The sequence below is a fragment of the Carcharhinus amblyrhynchos genome, chromosome 10, assembly GCF_965287045.1.
Source record: "Carcharhinus amblyrhynchos chromosome 10, sCarAmb.v2.hapA, whole genome shotgun sequence".
Lineage (NCBI taxonomy): Eukaryota > Metazoa > Chordata > Chondrichthyes > Carcharhiniformes > Carcharhinidae > Carcharhinus > Carcharhinus amblyrhynchos.
The window spans coordinates 59,135,023-59,154,430 of NC_137333.1; the positions used below are offsets into that span (position 1 = coordinate 59,135,023).

Genomic DNA, 19,408 nt, shown 5'->3' on the forward strand with positions numbered 1-19,408 from the left:
TCCCAGTTATTCACAATATAGATTAATGGTTTGGATGAGGGAGCAAAATGTAACATCTCAACATTTTACTGGAGTTCTATGAGGATGTGTCTAGGGCGGTGGATAGAGGAGAGCCGATGGATGTGGTCTTTCTAGATTTTCAGAACGTGTTTGACAAAGTACCTCACGAGGTTATTGCAGAAGGTCGAGGGACATGGAGTTGGGGGTAGGGTGTTAGCGTGGATAGAGGATTGGTTGTCAAATAGGAGGCAGAGAGTGGGGGTCAACGGGTGCTATTCGGATTGGCGGATAGTGACTAGTGGAGTGCCCCAGGGGTCGGTGCTGGGGCCTCAGATTTTTACCATTTATATAGATGATCTGGAGGAGGGAACCGAGTGTAGAGTGTCGAAATTTGCTGATGACACCAAGATTGGGGGAACAGCAAATTGTGCGGAGGGTGTGGAGAGTCTACAGAAGGATCTAGATAGGCTGGGCGAATGGGCCAGAAAATGGCAAATGGAATTTAATGTTGGCAAGTGTGAGGTGGTCCACTTTGGTAGGAAGGGCTATTACTTACGGGGCGAAAAACTGCAGCAGGCGACGGTGCAGAGGGACCTCGGGGTCCTTGTGCATGAGTTGCAAAAACCCAGCTTGCAGGTGCAGCAGCTGGTCAGGAAGGCGAATGGGATGCTGGCCTTCATAGCAAGGGGGATTGAATATAAAAGTAGGGAGGTCTTGCTGCAGCTGTATAGGGCATTGGTGAGGCCGCAGCTGGAGTACTGTGCAGTTTTGGGCGCCACACCTGCGCAAAGATATTTTGGCCCTGGAGGGAGTGCAGAGGAGGTTTACTTGGCTGATACCGGAGTTGAGGGGGTTGAGCTATGAGGAGAGGCTGAATAAACTGGGCTTGTACTCGTTAGAGTTTAGAAGAATGAGGGGAGATCTCATTGAGACGTATAAGATGATGAATGGGATGGATAGGATAGAGGTGGAGAGACTCTTCCCGCTCAAAAAAGACAGTAGGACTAGGGGGCACAGCCTCAAGATAAAAGGGGGGCGGTTTAGAACAGAGTTGAGGAGGAACTTCTTCACTCAAAGGGTGGTGAATCTCTGGAATTCTCTGCCCGTTGAAGTAGTGGAGGCTGCCTCGCTAAATATTTTTAAGACGCGGGTTGATGGGTTTTTGATAAGAGAGGGGATTAAGGGTTATGGGGAGAGGGCGGGAAAGTGGAACTGAGCAGTGACAGATCAGCCATGATCTTATTGAATGGCGGGGCAGGCTCGAAGGGCTGGATGGCCTACTCCTGCTCCTGTTTCTTATGTTGATGATAGCAAGTTGGGTGGGAGGTAAACTGTGATGAGGATGCAGAGATCCTTCAGCATGATCTGGACATAATCAGCAATGCAACCCCCCTGCCCCCAAACCCTTTTGTTCCCCCCTCTGTCCCATCTAAAACAATGGATATCCCAGAATGTTAAGCTGCCAGTCTTGCTATGTCCTTTAACCATGTCTCCATCTTTGCAAATCATAATTCCATGTGGTAATCCAGGCTCTCAATTCACACACAATTTGCACAGAAAAGGAAGGGGTAAAATTTTTTGATTATGGCTCAAATTGAGGTGTGGAAGAGATTGTTGCCCTAATCCTGTTCTCACTTCTGATTATTGTGTGGACTGGGTCATTTGTAGATCTTCATCTGCAGCTTTGATTTGGGTTATTTTATCAAGGGACTATGTGCCTTCAGATAATTTAAGAGCATAATGTATCAAAATGGTAATCGGTAAAGCTTGTGATTGTATTCATCTGACATTTTATGCTGCAAGGACCCAAAACTTTAAAGTATTTAATATTGGTTTGTGCCATTCAAATTGCAGACAATCTACTGTATTGTGTTGCATGTACATAGAAATAACTTGTCTAGGTTAATCAATCAGTCTGACTGCCTATAAGTGAATTATTTGTCTTAAAGTCAAGAGGAAACTGTTCTCTAGTCAAATGGAACAAGATAATGCAGTTTACTTGTGCTGTTTTGACTAGCAAGACAGTTATAAAAAATCCTGACTTTTTTTCCCCCCATAATTCTTGTTAGCACCATGTTCTAACCAGATATCTCCATTAGTCACCTCAGGGCAAGAGACCTGTCAATCATGCTGGCCCCCAGAAACTAATCCCTGCTGATCTTGAAGCCATCCTGGTGATATTGTTTCAGATAACCACTAGTGTTAAACAAAATCTTGTTTGCAAGCAATTTAGATTAGAAAGAAATTTGACCTGCATTTTAAGCCCAGATCATCCCAGTCTTGTGGTTGTGTGAATTTAAGACAGGGTTAAGTTTACTTTGGAACATTCTCTAAGTTGTAGCAATGTGCATGTTACAAATAATTGACTGTGAAGACGACCTAAGAGTGGTGGCACCTCATACTGCGAATCTTTAACTAGACCCATAGTGCACCACTTCAAGCATGTACTCTTTATGTGAAAGTTTGCACTTCCTCTACCACAACTGCCCAAAAATTCTTAAAATCTCAACTCACCTGCAAGAAACTACTGGATTATTTTGATTTTCATGAGACAATTAAAAAAAACCCTAAGTTTCACCCATTTTTAATGGCTTTTGTAAATTAATGTCAAACTATTAATCAGCTGTATTATGGCCAGACTCATCTGTTTAATTTCAAAAACATTGGATAAATATCTGAAGGGAAAGAATGAGACAAGTGATCACAGAACTGCATGGACTCAATGGCTTCCTGTGTTCTAATGATTTTGATTGGCTGACACATGATGGAATTGGAGCCAGGTTTACTAGGCAACAAATTCCCAAGGAAGATGCCATTAGAATAATTCCACAATAGTTTAATCTTGATTTAAATGTTGACCTGGATGTCTGTCTAATGATATCTCTTTTTCTTTGACAGGTATGCAGACAGTTAATGTTGATGAAAACTAAATTGTAAATGTTATATTGTGTTTAAAAATAAACTCCAAAAAGTGATTGCTTCAGTTTTTGAGATTTCACAGATTTCACTGTGCAGAGTACACAAAAATGAATTTATTCAAAACAGCACATACAATCTGTAAACTTGACATTGTACCCAAACACATTTTTAGGACAGGCGTTTTACTTACATAAAGGTTTCAACTGCCAGCGCTGAAACACATTCAAATTGCTAGTGGATTCTCTGTTGATACTGATTTGCTGTGGCATGGAGAAGTTTATTTTTTATTGCTACTGATTTTTCAAAAAAGTTCACCAAGCATTGCTCAGTAAGCAGGGAAGCCAAAATTTGCTCAAAAGACACACTCCAGTTGTCCTCTCCTGGCTGTGATGGTGGATAATTATTCTTTGGCCCTATATCCACTTCTTCAAACACTGCATTGTCTGTAGGTGTCAGCACATCAATTTCTTTAGAACTTGTACTAGGAGGCAGTTCAGACATGCTTCCTGAGTTATGTATTTTTTGTCCTGCTTCTCCAATCTGAAGAAGAAGAGTAGTGACTGTGGCAATAGCTTGATAAAGGTGATTCTCTTCAGGATCTTCTCGAAACATACTGTATAATGTCTTGCAAAACTGAATGAACTGTCTCTGCAAGAGATTAGATTAAGAAAGACTTCATTAAATATGATCACTGTACAACAGATCGAGTGCATAATCCCATATTCACATTTATTGATTAGAGGTAGTCTCTTAATCTCAACCCAAACTGCAATTTCTGATAGAAGTTAATATACAATTTATCAAATGTTTAACTGCCAATTTTTGGTGAGGCTGGGGGTAAGAAAAAGTTATATTGAACTTCCACAAGTTTGTTTCTGTACATCGCACCATTCATTTACTAACTATGTTACCTGAAGCCCAGCTTGACAATTTTACAGTGAATATACCTGATCAAGCAATTACTGGAAAGACATTTAACTGCAATCTTGAACATAATTTATAATCTCTAATGTTAATGTAACCAGCATTGCAGTTTATCTGTAAACATTAGATCTTGGTAAGCAGCACAATGGTCCACCACTCCTGCCTCACAGCACCAGAGACCTGCATTTGATTCCCAGCTCGGGTCACTGTCCATATGGGGCTTGTGTGTTCTCCCCATGTTCATGTGGATTTCCTCCCGTAGTCTGAAATACATGCTGGTTTGGTGCACTGGGCATACTTTATTCTCCCTCCATGTATCTGAACAGGAGGTTGAGTGTGGCAACTAATGGATTTTCATAGTAACTTCATGTAAGCCCACCTGTGACGCTAATAATTAAACTTTATCTCCTCAAAGCAGCAACTAAATAACATTGGGTGCAAGTTTCCTGTAAGCACAATAGTGTAGGCAAGAGCAGAAAGTTGCAAAGGAGCATTGATGGAACTGGCAGATTGACTTTAGGAAAATAGATAATAAATTGTCAAAAGTTGTATAAAGCTCTGACCAGAATACATAAGCACTGAAATTCAGAAAAGATATAATCCATGGAATGGGTGCAGTGAAGATACAACTGCATAATATTGAGATTAAATATGGAATAATTGCATAACATTAATCCTACAGTGCAGAAAGAGACATTCAGTACCAACCACAATCCCACCCAGGCCCTATCCCCATAACCCCATGCAATAACCCTAGCTAGTCTTCCTGACACTGAGGGGCATTCATCTAATTTGCTCATGTTTGGACTGTGGGAGGAAACCCACACAGACACAGGGAGAATGTGCAAACTCCACTTGCAGTGACCATAGCTTGTCCCTCTTGCTGAGGCAGCATTGTGCCACCATGCATTTGAGACTTTTCTATTTGCAGCATATTTGAACTGTTAATGGCTTTCCATTTTTCTGTACCCAATAGGCAATTTGGATGGCTGCTTCTGGCTCCCCTCCCCAGAAGTATTTTTTCTAAATACTAATAAAGTCAGAAGTTTCAGTGAACTAAGCTTATGAAAATAGTTAATTTCATTAACTATTATTAGGAGATGAAGTTTTTTTAAAAAAATTAAACAAGTCACGAAAGACACACCTGATTCATCCGTGAAAGATCTTTTGTGGCCTCCTTTTTTCTTTTAACCAAATCTTCAAGCATTTTTTTCAACTGGTGTTGGTAATCAGTTGCTCTGTCTTTTGAGAATAAAGCTTGTTCAAATTAGTCACCATGTAGTTGAGATTAATGCACAAATTGATTTACAATGTTGGGATCTCTAATTTATTTAACAGCCCTCAACCACTTTCATATTCAAGCTTGTTTTAAAACCAACACAAAATATTTGACCTGGTTATTTGCATACTAAAGTTATTGTGGGAAACACCCAGTCACTCAAGGTTAGCAATGAAGATCTCCATAAGCAAATATTAATCTGATTTTAGGTTTAATGTGCAAACATGCAACTTCAACATCACATTGCTGTCTGGAATTCCCTTCCAGTCCTGACCTCAAAGAACATTGTTAAATGTTTCAGCTCTGAAGTTTCAGTGTGAAAGCAGTTCAGACAGTTTCATGCTGGAGAACGTGCTTGGAAATTTTGAGAGTAGCTCAGCTCTTAAAAATTTCACTTGTTGGCTTTATTTTTCCTTTTCCCAACACCTCAAACACCTTGGGATATTTTCAATGTTAAAGGATCATGAATGCAAGTTATACTCTTTGAGCTCTCCCTGCTTTCAAAAGTGATTTTGAATATGCTTTCTTCATGCCTGTTTGTCTCTCAAGACTTTCTATACATGATGAGTAGTACATAAAAGTAATTGTTTTAAAAAGAAGAATCAGAAAAGTCCAGTTGAAAGCAGTATTTTGATTTGGTAGCTTTGCAATTTTGTATGACTGTTCAGAAGAAAGAAACAAAATAGGGAATAATTATGTACTTGCAATTTGATTTGAAGTAATCAGGTTGCATATTGGAGACAAATGTAGTCCGCAGAGGAGATAGATCTGTGTCATCATTACTGTATGCTAGAAAAACAAGAGTAAATTTTACTGATCAAACAACTCCCAACACTCACCAAATACAACAATGAACATGTCAGCAAATGACAAATTTGTAAAGGCTTCATAAAATTCAAATTTGGTGCAATAGCAGCCATTAGACTACATTCCCATCAGGATAGAATTGGGCTCAGCTCAATTTCTATGGTGCATTACCCTCCTCCTACCTTTGGATCATATCCAGCATGTATCACTGCCTTCAAGAGAGGAGGTATTATTGAGAGGATCATAACCAGTCCCAAAGGCATAACTTATTTTCAGCAAACTACCAACCTCCAATATGCAGAATGACTGAAGTAACAAGAGAAAAATACAAATTTGAAGTAGGCCACTCAGCCCCTTGACTGTTCTGCCTTTCAATAGGATTGTGGTTGATTTGATTGTAACTGCAGTCCCACAAACCCACAATAACCTTTCACCCTGTACTGATTAAGATATTTTTGCTTCTGCCTTAAAAATATTCAAACACTGCATCCATTCCATTTCCTTTTGAAGAGCATTCCACAGACACACGGCACTCGGCAGGGGGGGACCTAATCTTGGTCTTAAATGAGAAACCCCTGTGACCCTTAGTTCTAGAAATATAGATGGTGCTATTCCCTAAAGTCTCTAGATAATCTAGACACATCGGCAAATTCACTGGTGAAAACTGTTGGTAAAGTAGCCAAGGTGTTATTGGGCACCCTTTCATCACTATCTTGACTTAAGGAATCGTACTGGAGGGTATGCCCTTATCTACATCAAATGTGAAGTAGTAGAAATGGTTGGGAGCTTCAAGTTTCTAGGTGTCCAGATCACCAACAACTTGCCCATGTCCCTCCACACTGACGCTACAGATAAGAAAGCTCACCAATGTCTCTACTTTCTCAGGAGGTTAAAAGAAATTCAGAATGTCTGCTACAACCCTCAATTTTTACAGATGCATCACAGCTTGGTATGGATCCTGCTCTAACCAAGACTGCAAGAAACTATAGGTGTGAATGTAGCCTAGTCCATCACCAAAACCAGTCTCCCATGCATTGAGACTGTCTACACTTCCTGCTGCCATGGAAAATCAGGCAGCATTATCAAGGACCGTACACACCCTAGACATACTCTCTTCCACCCCCTTCCATCGGGAAAAAGGTAAAGCCTGAGAACATGTACCAGACGCCAGAACAGCTTCTTTCCTGCTGCCATCATTTGTGCCACAGTTTTTTCCCTGCTGCTATATAAAGCTGATCTTTCTCTACACCCTAGCTGTGACTAACACTATATTCTGCACCCTCTTAACACGTATTCTATGAACAGTATATTTTATCTGTATAGTAAGAAACAATACTTTTCAAAGTACTCCAATACATGTGACAATAAATCAAGATCACCCGTAGTGCAAATCAGAAGGAAGGGTGAGGGAGAAAGGCAATCACCTATAATTGCTGTCCTACAAATCTGCACATGCAACTACATAGATATATATTTAATATAATTGCATCCTCTTCCCCAGATGTAAATAAATATAACAACAAAGCATATGGTTGTCAATGATTGATACTGTCTGATGGTTGCTTCTGCAAAAGTAATTCAGAATCTTTCATATTAAGCAAAACAGTAAAAGGTTTTTAAAGCCTTCTTATTGTTGGCTGACAGTAAATATTACTTGTATTTACAATGTGCATTTAGATGAAGCAAAATATCCCAAAGTAATTTAAAGCTGATATATAAAAGAAAATCAGTGTCAAGCTAAAGAGTGAACTCTGCTTAAAGAAAGACTTAAAGTAATAGGGAGAGAATTCCAGAGCATGGATTTGAGTGGCAGAAAGCATCACTGACAATGAGTAGGCTAGGCATTCACAAGAGACTAGAATCAGAAGAGGCATTTGGGGTGACCATTATATGACTGAATGAAAATAGTGAGGCAAATAAGGATGGGGTGAGCTGGCAAAATAATTTAAGCATGCTAATTTGAGACAGCAAACTAATTCAACATAGACTATCTACTTGATGAAAGTAGAAAATTACTCAGCTATATCCTCTCGACAAAAAGCAAAACGAATCCAATGTGGTCAACTACTGCCCCATCAATCCTCGCATTCATCAACAAAGTAGTGGAAATTATCGAAAATACATTCAAGCAACATTTCTCACCAATAACCTGGTCATCAATTCTCAAGTTCATGTTCTGCTGGGAAAACATGGCTCCAGATTTCATTACAGGTTTGGTCAAACAATTAAAAGGAGCTGAGTTTCAGAGATGAGGTGAGAATGATAGCCCTTTACATAAAGGCAGCATGTGACAATGGAAGGCCATAAATTTGGGGGAAAGAATGGTAACTCTATTGACTGGAGAGCTGATAAAAAGGGAGATGGTTGTAGTTGGTGGTCAAATATTTCAGGTCTGCAATACTGCTCCAGGTGTTCCTCGGGCAGAACCTTAGGCCCAACCATCTTAACTGCATCATCAATGACGTTCCCTGCATCACAATGTCATAAGTGGGAACATTTACTGATGACTGTAGTGCTGTGTTTCATTCTCAACACCTCAAACATTGAATCAATGTGTGGCCACGTTTGGCAAAACCTGTACAACTGTCACGCCTGGGTTGATCAGTTACAAACATTTTTGCCACACAAGTGTCCAGGAAATGGCCATTAACAACAGAAAGTCTAGCTCCCTTTGACATTCAATGGTCATCAGTGAATCCAACACCACCTTGGGGGCAATTGCCTCACCTCCCAACCGTAGGGCACAAGTCTGCTGGAATACTATCTAAGACAAAGCAAAAACAGCTGCCACCTTAAGCATTCATTTCCTCCACCACCAGCTCACAGCAGTACCATGTGTGCTATGTAAATCATGTACTGCAGCAACTTGCCAAAGCTTCTTTAACAGCAGCTTACAAACTGGCAGCCTCTACAAGAACAAGGGGTGGAGGCACATGCAATCACTGCCTTCAAGTTCTCTAAATCACACACCATACTGATTTGGAAATATATAGTCGTTCTTCTAAAGTCACTGAGCCAAAATCCTGGAATTCTGAACCTAATGGCTAATGGGAGTACCTTCATTACACAGACAGCAACAGCTCAAGAAAGGGCAAGAAGAAAGACTTACCTTTATAAAACGCCTTTCAGGATCACCATTGACTCAAAACACTTTACAGTGAACTAAGGACTTTTGTAGTGTAGTCACTGTTGCAAGGAGTGCGTGCAGAAGTCAATTTGCACACAGCAAGTTTCCATGAACAACAATGTAATAATAACCAGATTATCTACTTTTTGTAATGATAATTGAGGGATAAATGTTGAGTAAGACACCAGGAATAAACACCCATGCTCTTTTTTGAAATAGTGCCATGGGATCTTTTACATTCACCTGAGGGAGCAGTCAGGATCTTGCTTTAACATAAAAAATGCTGGAAAATCTCAGCAGGTCCAGAAACATCCGTAACGAGAGAGAAGAGCTGACATCAAGTCCAGATGACCTTTTTTCAAAGCTTTGACAAAGGGTTGTCTGGACTCAAAAACGTAAGCTCTTTTCTCTCCTTACAGATCCTGCCAGACCTGCTGAGACTTACCAGTATTTTCTCTTTTGGGGTCAGATTCCAGCATCTGCAGTAATTTACATTTAAATCTTGCTTTAACATCTCATCCGAAAGATAGAATGAGAAAAAAAAATGGTCTGCTCATTAAACTTTCTCAAAAGCATTTACGATTGGGCAGTAATTTCTGACTGTGCTAACAATGCATACCTCCCATGAATGCATAAAATAAAGCTAGGATAAGGATGATTGGTGAGTGGAATGGTTCAGGATAAGTTACAGGCAGAAACGTTTTGAATGAGCTTACATTTACAAGCTGAACAATAGTTACAATCAGCTATTGTTATGTATTCACAAACTAAAGCAAAATTGCAAGCATAATTGAGATAAACAGCCAGGTTTGGTTAGTGCAAATACAATACAAAATCAATGTAAAATTTGAAACCTAAACAGAAATCTGCTATGCTAACTGGACTGATGCAGATTGAACATCTTTATCAGAATATGCTTTTTTTGGTAACTTTATTATTTAAGATTGTTTTACCTGGTGGAATGTGCAGTCTGTACAACAGTCTGAGTTTTTCACTCATGTCCCCATAGTACATTGTATCTATGATATAAAAATTCAACAATTATTCAACTAAGGCTGAATTTTCTGTACTCGCCATACTGCCAATGTAAAACAAGTTTTTTTGCAGCTTGAATATTTTGTAAATTGCACAAATTACTCCATAATTTTAAGTAAACAGTGCATATCTATACATGAATGCTGAATGGGAGAGATGAAAAAGTAATTACCTAAACAACTGATAAATTCTTTGAAGTCAATTAGAGAGTCTTCATTTTCATCTAACATACGGAATGTTCTCTGGGCTAGAATATCTGTATGTGCACCCCATGTCCAAGGGCTCAGAAGACTGAAGAGGTTGCTGAATTGGAAACTACTTATTCTGTATTGTTCCAAATATGGGAGGCTGGGATCATGATGCAGTTCCGCTGAACTGTTTCCACCCCAGTAACAACTTAAAAGATGTTCTCGCTGGTTGTTTAAAAAAAAGGTAAATATTAATCTTAGGAGTGCATTTACTCTATTTAAAAAGTGTTTAAAAACAGAATAAGAAATGCATTGTTACAAACTATTCAATTCTAACTTAAATTTTGGAATGTCATTTCTTTCTCTTGCCAGTTCCCGTTCCAACAGTTCCACATTCACTGCCTACCTTCATAAGTGTATATTTTCCAAGTGGAACTCAGCATTAGCACTGATAATCTCATTGCAGTCAAATAACGCATACCAATCAAGCATCCACACATGTTACTTACAACATCAGCCAATGGAGTACAATATCCCCCAAAACATGCAACCAAATTCATGGTGTCAACTTTCAAATGCATCATTACATTAATTCCACTCTCACTCATTACATTTCTCCCATTATGCTATAATGTAGAAGCCAAATGCAGGAAAGGGCAGGAAGGGTCTCCTGATATTAAATATTTTCCAACTGGCAAAAGGTTTGGCAGCAGGGATTCCACCTACCCACTTGAAAGGTTAGTATGTATGTGGAGAAAATGTCACCAATTTTTATTTTAAAAGGTGTAAATACAGGATTCTAACCACTCAGGTTGGGGAAATGACTCATTAACATTCATAATTGAAAGACTATGAGTCACTTGAAATTGCCAAGTCTCGCAAAAAAACTTACCTTAAATAGGTCATAGAGGTCTCCAAGACCTTCACTACTAAATGAAACATCTGGTGCCACAACTCTGAGCTGCAAAATTATATTTTAAAAGAAAGTTAAATTAGTTCCATGACTTTCCTTTAACTGAGAAGCTAAGCAACTTGCAAATCAATAACTTTGAATGTTTACAAAATTCAGTTTTAGACCCTTCAACTGTTTTGTTCCATTACTTGTATTCTTTATTTTGTTTAGCCCTATTAATCACCAATTTGTATATCCTTGTTATCAAGCTTTTCTTTGTGTTGTTCTGACATTATCAGCATTTGTTTCCATGATCCAGGAAGACTAGATTTATCTGGGATAGAACAAAGTGATTAATCAGGATTGTTTGTCATATTAGTGTCCATTTGTGAACTGCAAAATCTGCTTGACTACATTATTGAAAAAAAGAAGTCTTTTAAAATATTTTTAAAAACTGGTTTGATTAATGAACGTGAGCCTCTTCCAGATCCATTCATTTCTGCTGTGCCAAAATTTCTACTATGAATAATTCATTTTGATTATAAACACATTAGCAGCTTCACTGCATCCCATCAATAAAGATGCTTGGTTTTTACCTGATAGCTTATTATACATTCTCAATTAGAATCTTTAAATATGCTTCACATGCATGTATAATAACTGTTTTAGAAATGACAGGGCACTGGTTAGTGGCTATTTTCTCCAGAATCAGCAACACTGTTAGAAAGGGTAAATCAAAACAAATGATCAGCCCATTATTAAAGTTGTGCCATAAATATTTAGAAGGACTATATTTAGGACACCGATCAACATTAATAATTCTGTGGTCACAATCTGCTTTTGGCATTTTGTTTGAAGTCCAATACCAGTTACTGAACTGTACAACGATGCATTTTACCAATAGCATTGGCTGGCACGGTGGCAGAATGGTTAGCACTGCTGCCTCTCAGCACCAGGGACCCAGTTTCAATTACAGCCTTGGGTGACTGTGTGGAGTTTGCATTTTCTCCCCATGCGTATGGATTTAGAACATAAGAACATAAGAAATAGGAACAGGAGTAGGCCATCTAGCCCTTCGAGCCTGCTCCGCCATTCAATAAGATCATGGCTGATCTGTCGTGGCTCAGTTCCACTTTCCCGCCCTCTCCCCATAACCCTTAATCCCCTCGCTTATCAAAAACCCATCAACCCGTGTCTTAAAAATATTTAGCGAGGCAGCCTCCACCACCTCAACAGGCAGAGAATTCCAGAGATTCACCACCCTTTGAGTGAAGAAGTTCCTCCTCAACTCCGTTCTAAACTGCCCCCCCTTTATCTTGAGGCTGTGCCCCCTAGTCCTACTGTCCTTTCTGAGCGGGAAGAGTCTCTCCACCTCTATCCTATCCATCCCATTCATCATCTTATATGTCTCAATGAGATCTCCCCTCATTCTTCTAAACTCCAACGAGTACAAGCCTAGTTTATTCAGCCTCTCCTCATAGCTCAACCCCCTCAACTCCGGTATCAGCCTAGTAAATTTCCTCCGGGTGCTCCAGTTTCCTCCCACAGTCCAAAGATGATGCAGTTTAGGTTGATTGGCTGTGCTAAATTGCCCCTTAGTGTCACGAAGATTAGCAGGGCAAATACATTGGGTTATGGGTATAGGGCCTGGGTAGGATAGTTGTCCGTGCAGGCTTAATGGGCCAAATGGCCTCTTTCTGCATTGTAGGGATTCTACGTTAAACAGATTTTTCTTTGGCGGCATAATTGATGGCCATGTGTATTTAAGCATGCATGAATCTAGGCAGAAAAGACTATGTCATTAATGCATATTGTTAATTACAATGTTAATTACACAATTTCATAATTGGGTAGAGTTTGCATCACAGAATGCAATATGAAACTTTTAAATCTAATGTTAATTTCTGGGCTCTGTAGGTTTTAACATACAAGAATAAAAGTGACATCTTTCTTCAACAGCACATGTTGAACTGCAATTAGTTCTTCAACTATGTCCAAGGTACAAGATAAAATTGAAATTCAGAGTGAATTAGACAGTTTCTTCCATCCAGAAATAAAATTATGTTGGCTGAAAAATAAACCTGTTAAAATTGTCAAGTTAAATTTGTGTTACTATCTTTAATGAAATCCTCTGCAAGATGATTTCTTTATTTAAGATAACAAAAAAATTGATGAAAATGTATTTTAATCCAGAACAATAAATGGGTGAACTCTCAACTTAATCATTTTTCTTTAGGCATTTTTTGAAATTAGTTGTAATTTCATTAGCAGTGTGGCAGTGTTTGCACTGCTGCCTCACAGTAAGAGGTCACAGGTTCAATTCCAGCAGTGGGTCATTGTGTGTGGAGTTTGCACATTCTCCGTGTCTGTGTGGGTTTCCAGTTTCTTAGAGTGTATAGAGAAGGCCTATGTTTTCATGGTTGGTGCAGACTTGAAGGGTCAAAGGGCCTGTTCCTGTGCTGTAATTTTCTTTGTTTATCAAATAATTCCATGTACCGAAATATGCACATTGTTGACCAGGCCAGCATTTTATTGGTTATTCCTAATTGCCCTCGAGAAGGTGGTGGTGAGCTATCTTCTTGAACTGCTGTGGTCCATTTGTAATATATACACCCTCAGTGCCAAGGTGATGGCCATTCCAGGATTTTGACTCAGTAACAATTAAGGAACATGATTTACACCCAAGCTGGAACGATATGCGGATTGAAGGGGAAATTGTAGGTGATGTTCCCATGCACCTGCAGCCCTTATTCCTCTAAATGGTGTAGGTCATGGGTTTTGAAGGTACTGTTGAAGGAGTCTTGGCAAGTTGCTGCAGTGCACCTTGCATATTGTACACACAGCTGCCACTGTACATCAGTTCTGGAGGGAGTGAATGTTTAAAGTGATAGTTAGAGTGCTAATCAACAGGCTGCTTTGACCTGCAAGGTATCAGGTTTCTTGAGTGTTGTTAGAATTGCACTGATCCAGGTAAGTAGACAGTACTCCCTGATCCTGCTGACTTATGCCATGAAGATGATGGACAGGCTTTGAGAAATCAGCAGGTGAGTTAGCCACTGCAGAATTCCTAGTCTCTGAAGCCACAGTATTTATATGGCTGGTCCAGTTAAGTATCTGGACAGTGATAATTCCCAAGATGTTAAAAGTGGGGGAATTCCCCAGTGGTAATGCCACGGAATGTCAACGGGTGATGGTTAGATTGTATCTTATTGGAGATAGTGTGGCATGGTGGCTAACACCGAGGCCTCACTGCACCAGGGACCCAGATTCAATTCCAGTCTTGGTTCACTGTCTGTGTGGAGTTTGCACATTCCCCATGTGTCTGTGTGGGTTTCCTCTGGGAGCTCTGGTTTCCTCCCATAGTCCAAAAATGTGTGGGTTAGATTGATTGGCCATGCTAAATTGACCTTTGGTATCGGGGGATTAGCAGGGTAAATACATATGATAACAGGGATACGGCCTGTGGGTGCAGGCTCAATGGGCCGAAAATTCTATGATTCTATGGTCATTTCCTGACACTTGAATGGTGCCAGAATTACTTGCCACTTATCAGCCCAAGCCTGAATTTTGTCCAGATCTTGCTGCATATGGACATAGACTACTTCAGCATCTGAGGAGTTGTGAATAGTGCTGAACATTGTGCAGAGAGCATTTCCACTTCTGTCTGACCTCATGATAGACGGAAAGGCTTACAGGAAGCAGCTGAAGGTTGTAAGGCCCAGGAACACCTGCATTGATGTCCTACGGCTAACATGATTGATCTCCAACAAACAAACCATCTTCCTTTGTGCCAGAGACTCCAACCATGACCCAATTCCCATTGACTTCCATTTTTCTAGGGCTCCTTGGTGCCACATTCGCATCAAATGTTTCCTCGGTTACACTGTCAACATCACACTTTCCATCAATTTTTTGATTGCATGAGGGGGCTAGATTGAATTTGCCCTGCTTTTGTAATGACTTACTATTTTGTAATGACAATGGCTATTGTCACTGGTGTAAACAAAAAAACCATTTGGTCCTTTTCCTCATTAAATTACACTAATTAGTCATGTAAACTTACCACATTTTGTTTAGTGGTATCCTCCAAGTTCTGCAGCACTCGTATTCTGTGTCTGCAACGCATTTGCTCGATTTGTCCCACGTGAAGATCTCCAAATTTCTGAATGTGCAATAAAAATAGATGATTCAGAAGAACTCAACATGCAATACAACGTAGAATATTGCTCATAAGTTAGGACAAATGGACAGAGGGGGAGATAAAAAGGTAAACTGCTGAGGTCAGATATACTTTCTAAATGCTGCTGAAACCAAAGTTTCTAGGCCCACAGTTACCTGCCATCAACGGTGCTATCCCTTTCAATGTGATATAACAAAACTATCAGAAAAATTCAAATACATGGTTGGTGCTCTTTTAGTGCTAAGTGGAAGTTTTAGATACAGGCATTTTTAAGTGTAGTTTCTGGAGATTCACTAATAAAGTCATATAGTTAAAGTGTAGTGCAGAACAAAAAATTAATGTTAACATTTATTGTAAAAATCTTCCAAAGAGCTGACATAATAAGATAATTGTCCCAAAGTTGCAGAAAGAGCAAACATATCATTAACTAATCTGAAAGTGTTGTTAACGCTAGTCATGGAGTACTATGTAATCATAAACATTTAACCAAGAAGTGGTTACCTAATAGGCATGAACCTCTACAGAAAATAGAAATGAGTGGAAAGAGAAAGAAATGGAATAAAAATGTCATTCACCAATGTTACATTTCATATTATCCTAGATGCACCCAGGATTCAAAAATCAATCAAAATTTGATCTCCGCTTTGATATTTATATAATAGTGCATCACGCAATAAAATATTAAATCAATATTCATTAATAAACAATACATATGACAAGTTATCCAGGACTAAATCAACCTGTGATCTAATGACAGTATCACATTGAATTTGTTCTAACAGCCTGCTGTAATAGGTTCCATTTATAAACCAAAAGTATCAGCACATATTGGCTAGTATTGCTTATATCATTGTTCCACCACTGCATTTAACCTAGCACAAAACGTTACGTGCCTTCAATTAACTCTCTGGTAAAATGCGATATTTTCATACTCTCAATAGAGCTTTACAGGTACACAAATAGAATGCAGAATCAACATATCTGAAATTAGATTCTACAGTGGGTTAGGGTAGATAGGCCTTTCACCTCTGAAGTTTGAATTCAGATTGGACAGAAGTCTGAAAGTTGATGCATCAGTCTATTGTGAAAAGGAGTTTGGACAATTGAATCTACCTCTCAGTTTATATTGATTGTCAATCTCACTCAGGATGGCTAAGGTGGGAGTGTTCTTTCAAGGTTGGACCTGTGGCAAGTTGTTGGGGCAGAATATAGGAATATTAACTTGCATTTGGATGCATTATCCCTGACCATTGCTAATGCTAAGTGTTGACACTAGGTGCCTAAAGAGGAAGGCCCACATTCTTCAGCATTAATATTTTCACCTTGATGAGCACGACATTTTTTAACAAACTTATTACTTAGATAAGCAAATAGGTGAGTGGTTGCTGCATTTTAAGTTCTCTAAACTGGAGCAGTAGTTAAAACAGCTTTAGGAGGAGATACGAATATTTTTATTTATAGCGTAACGAGTTAAACCAGTGACGACAGTGAAGTACTACAAATATAACTACTGAGAATAGTTAAGTGATGTGTCTAAATGTGAAACCTAATTAGCTAAATAAAACACAATAAAGAAAGCAGGGTAGGTGATGTATTGCAGCTGTACTATACATAAGGCTATGTTGCCTGACTAGTGTCAGGGCTGTGGACATCTTCTGCAGATTGCAAAGGAAGAAGTGGGGGAGCAAGGATCCAGGTGCCATGGTCCATGTGAGTACCAATAACAGGCAGAACTCAAAGAAGTTCAGCTGAGGGACAGAGCAGCTAGGCACAAAACCACGAAGGTAACAGTCTCTGGGTCACTACCTGAGCCATGAGAAAACTGACATAAATGAAATCAGAGTTGAATTCCTGCCTCATGATTGGTGTGGGAGAAATGGGTTTTGATCTGTGGGATACTGGCAGCACCACTGGGCAAAAAGGAAACTATCATTGGAATGACCTTCACCCATACCGTGCAGGGACAAGTATCCTAGTGAATCATATAACTGGGGCTTTGGAAGGGCTTTTTACTAAAGAGCGCTGAGAGTTCACATGAAGGGAGATCTGGAAAGTTAAAGACAAAGAGCAAGGCAATAGTACAGAGTAACAATACACGTAAAGATAATACGTGTGACAGGAAGGAAGAATGCATTAACATAACAGTACACCAGCAAAAAGGTCAGAGTAGAGAAAAATGGTTCAAAGAGACCCAAGTAACGGATCTTTATCTGAACACACGTAGTAAATGGATGAATTGACAGCAAAATATATAAATTTATGATATAAATGAAGAGTGTGATATGATAACTATTACAGAGGTTGCAAGGTGACAAAGGCTGGGACCTGAATATTTAAGGATGTTTGACATTTCACAAAGACAGGAAGCTAGAAAAAGGTGGATAATTCTACTAATAAGGGATGAAATCAATACATAATGAGAAGTGCTAAATTTGCTGATGATACAAAGATAGGTCAGAATGTTTTATTAATTAGGATACAAACAGTCTGTTAGTGATAGAGAGATAAAGTGATTGGCAGAAATTGGTACTTGGAGCATAAGTGGGAATATAAGAGGTTGTCAACTTTGATAGGAAGAATAGAAAAGCAGATTATTATTTAAATGGGGAGAGACTACAGAATACTGTTGTATACAGGGATGTAGGTGTCCTCATACATTAAATCATAAAATATTAGCACGCAATTACCTTACCTCAAGCAATTAGAAAGGCATCAGAAATGTTGGCCTTTATTGAAAGGGGGGACAGTATAAATGTCGGGAAGACTTGCAGAGGGGAAAGTGGAGTTAAGGCCACAATCAGATGTTAATGGATGGTGAAGCAAGCTCAAGAGGCCAAATGGTCCATCTTGCTCCTATTTCTTATGACTTTATGAATGTGTATTTACTAATAATGTCTTCTCAGGTGAGAGTATTTCATGCATGTCTAGCATATGCTACCCTTTGTCTTATACCATCCCATATCATTCTCCACATTAATCCTTTTAGGGGCAGGAAAGCTGCACTTGGAAGGATATACTTGGCTAACTGGTCTCAACAACTCGGCCATCATTTCCTTAAATAGCATCTCAGTGGTTTATTAAATATTGTAGGTTTCCTAAATATCACGTTATTAAAAAAAAACAAACAGTTCACCTCATATGAGTCTCTTATTAGATCAGATATTTCCACTTGCTGAACAGGCTCTTTATCATCACTAAAATCATGTTGCTGAGCAATTTGAAGCAAAGGACTCTCTTTGTTTGTGATATGATCAAGAAACCTGCAAGAAGAGATTAATTTTACTTTATGAATTAATTTGTCCTCTAGCGTTGTATGATTTTTTTTCTTTTTCAAAATTAAACCAAAAACAGTCAAGAACAAATTCACTACACCTGCTAAGGATTATCAAGGCTTGTCCATCATCTGTGCAGCTATACAACTCTTGTGTGTTGGCATCTAGTATAGCCAAGCCCACCTGGAAGATCACCTTTATTCCATCATAGAAGAAACAGTCAACAATATTTAGTGCACTCTCAAGGGGCATAATACTAAGGAACAGAGTCAGGAACCAGGAGAGGGAAGTGGATGCTAAACAAGACAAGTCTGTCATATGTTCAGCCAGCTCTGGCAAATGCTCTTTTATAAGTTCTTCAAACACAGCTTGATCTACCTGAGCACCTGGAAAACATGGGACATGGCAAGGTGAATGGCACAATAGGAAAGCACAACTGGATTGAAGACCTAGAAGCACAAACTGTCAAAAGTAGGAATCTTGCAGTGACAAAAACCATGATAGGCACTTAAAGTCACATTTTTGTTTTAAGTAACAGCAAGCCAACAATCTATTCTGTCATATAGGTCTATTAACAAAACGTGATACACATTAATTGTAAGATTTCTAGAACTATCCATCTACTATATGTTTTTTAAGATGTCAGATGGAAGGGGAAGATTGATTGATGCTGCTGTGACTAGTGAGCAAAAGAAACAAAGTGGGTTAAACTCATCTATCTGCTATCTTCACCCACTAGCCAGTCGATAAGCAATTAAAACTATCCACCATATGCAAATTAGTGA

General features: G+C 39.1%; 2 protein-coding genes across 4 annotated transcripts in view; one reads left to right on the plus strand and one right to left on the minus strand.

Annotated features, from left to right (window-relative positions):
* The window catches only part of rpl31 (ribosomal protein L31), a 122,481-nt gene extending 119,506 nt beyond the window's left edge, over positions 1–2,975 (plus strand). For both annotated transcript variants that reach the window (XM_080197141.1, XM_080197140.1), the window contains one exon: positions 2,899–2,975. In XM_080197141.1, the coding sequence (XP_080053267.1) occupies positions 2,899–2,930 (32 nt within the window). In that variant the 3' untranslated portion in view covers positions 2,931–2,975. The remainder of the gene's footprint in view (positions 1–2,898) is intronic.
* A 117-nt stretch (positions 2,976–3,092) lies between these two features.
* LOC145348970 (TBC1 domain family member 8-like) overlaps positions 3,093–19,408 on the minus strand; it is a 77,391-nt gene continuing 61,075 nt past the window's right edge. The window contains exons 12-20 of one of the 2 annotated variants that reach the window (XM_080197131.1): positions 18,724–19,009; positions 18,485–18,611; positions 15,235–15,333; positions 11,172–11,240; positions 10,264–10,504; positions 10,010–10,075; positions 5,828–5,911; positions 4,988–5,085; positions 3,093–3,567 (exon numbers count right to left, since the gene is read on the minus strand). In XM_080197131.1, the coding sequence (XP_080053257.1) occupies positions 3,151–3,567; positions 4,988–5,085; positions 5,828–5,911; positions 10,010–10,075; positions 10,264–10,504; positions 11,172–11,240; positions 15,235–15,333; positions 18,485–18,611; positions 18,724–19,009 (1,487 nt within the window). In that variant the 3' untranslated portion in view covers positions 3,093–3,150. Of the gene's footprint in view, positions 3,568–4,987; positions 5,086–5,823; positions 5,912–10,009; positions 10,076–10,263; positions 10,505–11,171; positions 11,241–15,234; positions 15,334–18,484; positions 18,612–18,723; positions 19,010–19,408 lie in introns of both variants that reach the window. The other variant, XR_013888043.1, reaches the window with a different exon arrangement.